This window comes from Penaeus monodon, chromosome 16 (genome assembly GCF_015228065.2).
Source record: "Penaeus monodon isolate SGIC_2016 chromosome 16, NSTDA_Pmon_1, whole genome shotgun sequence".
Classification (NCBI taxonomy): domain Eukaryota; kingdom Metazoa; phylum Arthropoda; class Malacostraca; order Decapoda; family Penaeidae; genus Penaeus; species Penaeus monodon.
Window position 1 is genome coordinate 16,607,416 of NC_051401.1, and position 2,724 is coordinate 16,610,139.

Sequence of the window (2,724 nt, forward strand, 5' to 3'; positions counted from 1 at the left end):
GAACCGGTTTTGATAAAAGAGTGACGTGAGAGAGGGCCTCTGGAGCCCATCCAAAACCTGCAGCTGGCTGAGGGCGTGGGTTGGGCGGAGCCTTTTTGGGCCCAGGGGAGGGGTTTTTTTCAGTGTTGGTAGCTAACTTCTTTAAGGCCCAAAAGGGTGCCCTGGTGCAAAGCTGGGCATTGTGGGGAATGGACATCCAAAAGAGTCTCGGGGAAAAGGGAGTTGGTTGGGTAGGACCGTTGCCTGACTCCCTCGAGGACTTGGCGCACCGGAGCGCCGTACCGGGCAAAAAAACCTATGCCGCGCATGGGGAAGGGGTACAACATGGGACAGAGTGTGGTGCATCCCCCGCTCGGAAGCGGGGGCTCTCGCCGAAGCTACAGGCCCCGGGAAGGGCCAAAAACCGGTGGTACGGCCCTTTCTAGGGCCCCTTTCAAATTCGCAGGGGCAAAAACGACCGTCCTTTTTCCAGTGGACCGGCTGTGGCGTTACCAGGGCCCCGGAAGCTCCCCGGGGCCATGGTGAAAAGAAATGCCGTTAGCCCCATAGCGGCGATGAGGACGGGGGCGACGCTGACCGAGATGAGACGAGCTTTTGGGACGGTGAGGGCGATGCAGCAACGTCATGGTGACCATGAGCCAGGTTTGGACAGGGATACCCCTCGGGTCCCTCCCAAATCTCCCGCCGCCCCACCTCCTCCAGGCCCCCCGCGAGAGCGAAAAAAGCCGCGCTGGACGAAAGATTTTTGTGTTTTTTGAGAACTGGTTTCATTTAAATTTTCTGTATCTGTTTCGGTTAGATAGTCAGCAGACGGTGTCTCTTGATAGGGGGATTTTTACGCAGTGGTCTCTGTCCTCTGTGCGAAACATTTGGGTTAACATGAAAGGATACCGGCATTTTATAAAATGAAAAGGATCCTGGGCAAACATGACACAACTGCTGTGAGCGGAGGAGGGGAGGAACAAACCAAGAGACCTTGGTGTGCTCCTGTGAAGACCCCTGTGGCCCTTTTGACCTGTATACTTTGTGTTTCCCTTTATAAAACGTTCGTGCAGTGTGACTGCTGGTTTCCCCCCCTGTATTGTCCTATGAAAAAGGGGGTAAAAAACTTGGTAAAAAAAGGAAGACGTCTTTTTGTTTTTTCTGCCCCCTTCCGTCTTTTCCCCCTGGCTGGGCCGTGGGCTTGGGCCCCTTTAGTGTTCAGGTTTGAACCCGTTGCAGCCCCTGCCTTTTGTGGGGGCAGGGCTACCCCTAAAAAAATAAATGAATCCCCTTTTAAAAAAAAATAAAATGACAGAGAATGGGATAAATTTTAAACCAAAACATTAATAAGAATAAATTATATGAAATTTTAATAATATAATTAAGCCGTTCTTTTCTTTAGCAGTGTGGTAAATAACCCCAAATTAACATAACGAAAATGAACCCCGGAACGGGGGTGAATTTTTTTGGGCCAGAACCAAAAAGGGGTTTCGAACCCCCTTTTTTTGTTTTCTGTTTTTGTCCTTTTTTACTTTTTTATGAATTTTTGGTTCTTTTTTTTTCCCCCTTTTAGAAAGTTATTTTTTATTAAAAGAAGGGGGTTTTTTTTTTTCTGCTTTTCCCGCTGGCCCCCCACCTCCCCCGGTGCTTGAAAAATGCAAATTTTTAGCCCGGTAAAACGCCTCCAGACCTGTTGAGAAACCATTTGCTTTTTTTTTTATTTTAGAAAAATATTTCCTTTTTTATATGGCAAAATTTATTACCTTTTCCTTTCCAAGGGCAATCATTATAAAGATCTTTTTAGGATTTTAAAAATAATCACGCGACCCAAAAATAAGTAAAAAACCCCTTCACCCCAAAAAACCCCCATTCATGTTTTTTGTCTTTGAGCTTGGGGCCATGGGGTTTTGGGCCTGGAAGTGCCAACCACCCCCGGATTTAGCTTAAACGTGAGTATGTTGTTTTGCGTTTTTTCCGGTCTTCGGTTAGTGAGATGGTGTTCGGGGAAGATGTGATAAGGGGGTTTATTCTTCCGGTCGACTTTAAGAGAGTATATACCTTGTCTTTTTTCTGTAGCTGGAAATGTTTGTTAAAGCATTTAATTACAGGAGTCGTTCTGGAGTATTTTAGAGTGAATATGTCCTTTATTTTACCGGATGTGCCCTCTACTTTGCCAAAGGTAAAAAGTGATGTAGTAACAACCAAAGAACCAGACAAGCTTACAAAATCCTCTTACATGATATTAAGTGTACTGATCAGACCTTAAACTTGACAATTACCATGTGAAGTTTGAAACTACATATATTTTACAGAGAGTATTATATTCCTAATTGCTAATTTCTTCAGTGTTGATTTGTGAAACTGGATATAGTTGCTATAGAGAGTTTGTATCCTTTATGTCATTGTTGCAGATACTTATTAATTCCTATTGCAGGTGGAGACAAAGATGGATGATTTAAGGACAGAATGGGATGCAGCAACCAACTTCTCAGAGGGAGACGTGAGCGAGCGCTGGTGGAGTACCATCAGTCGCCAATATACTGAAGAGGGTCGAGTGTACCATGGCCACACTTACCTTGCCCAAATGTTTTCTCTCTATCATCAGTATCAAGAGAAACTTACCAATGCCCAGGCTGTAGCTATGGCAATTTTCTTCCATAAGTATGCCTAAAGAACTTTGCATTATTGATTGTTATATTTTTTTTTCTCTTTCTCTTTCCTTTTCTTTCTCTACCTTCTGTC

The 2,724-nt window shown here is 44.8% G+C and overlaps 1 protein-coding gene across 1 annotated transcript in view; it reads left to right on the forward strand.

Annotated features, from left to right (window-relative positions):
• Positions 1-1,890: 1,890 nt before the first annotated feature.
• The window catches only part of LOC119582569, a 4,159-nt gene continuing 3,325 nt past the window's right edge, over positions 1,891-2,724 (forward strand). The window contains exons 1-2 of the mRNA XM_037930931.1: positions 1,891-1,931; positions 2,417-2,643. Of these exons, the coding sequence (XP_037786859.1) occupies positions 2,429-2,643 (215 nt within the window). The 5' untranslated portion in view covers positions 1,891-1,931; positions 2,417-2,428. The remainder of the gene's footprint in view (positions 1,932-2,416; positions 2,644-2,724) is intronic.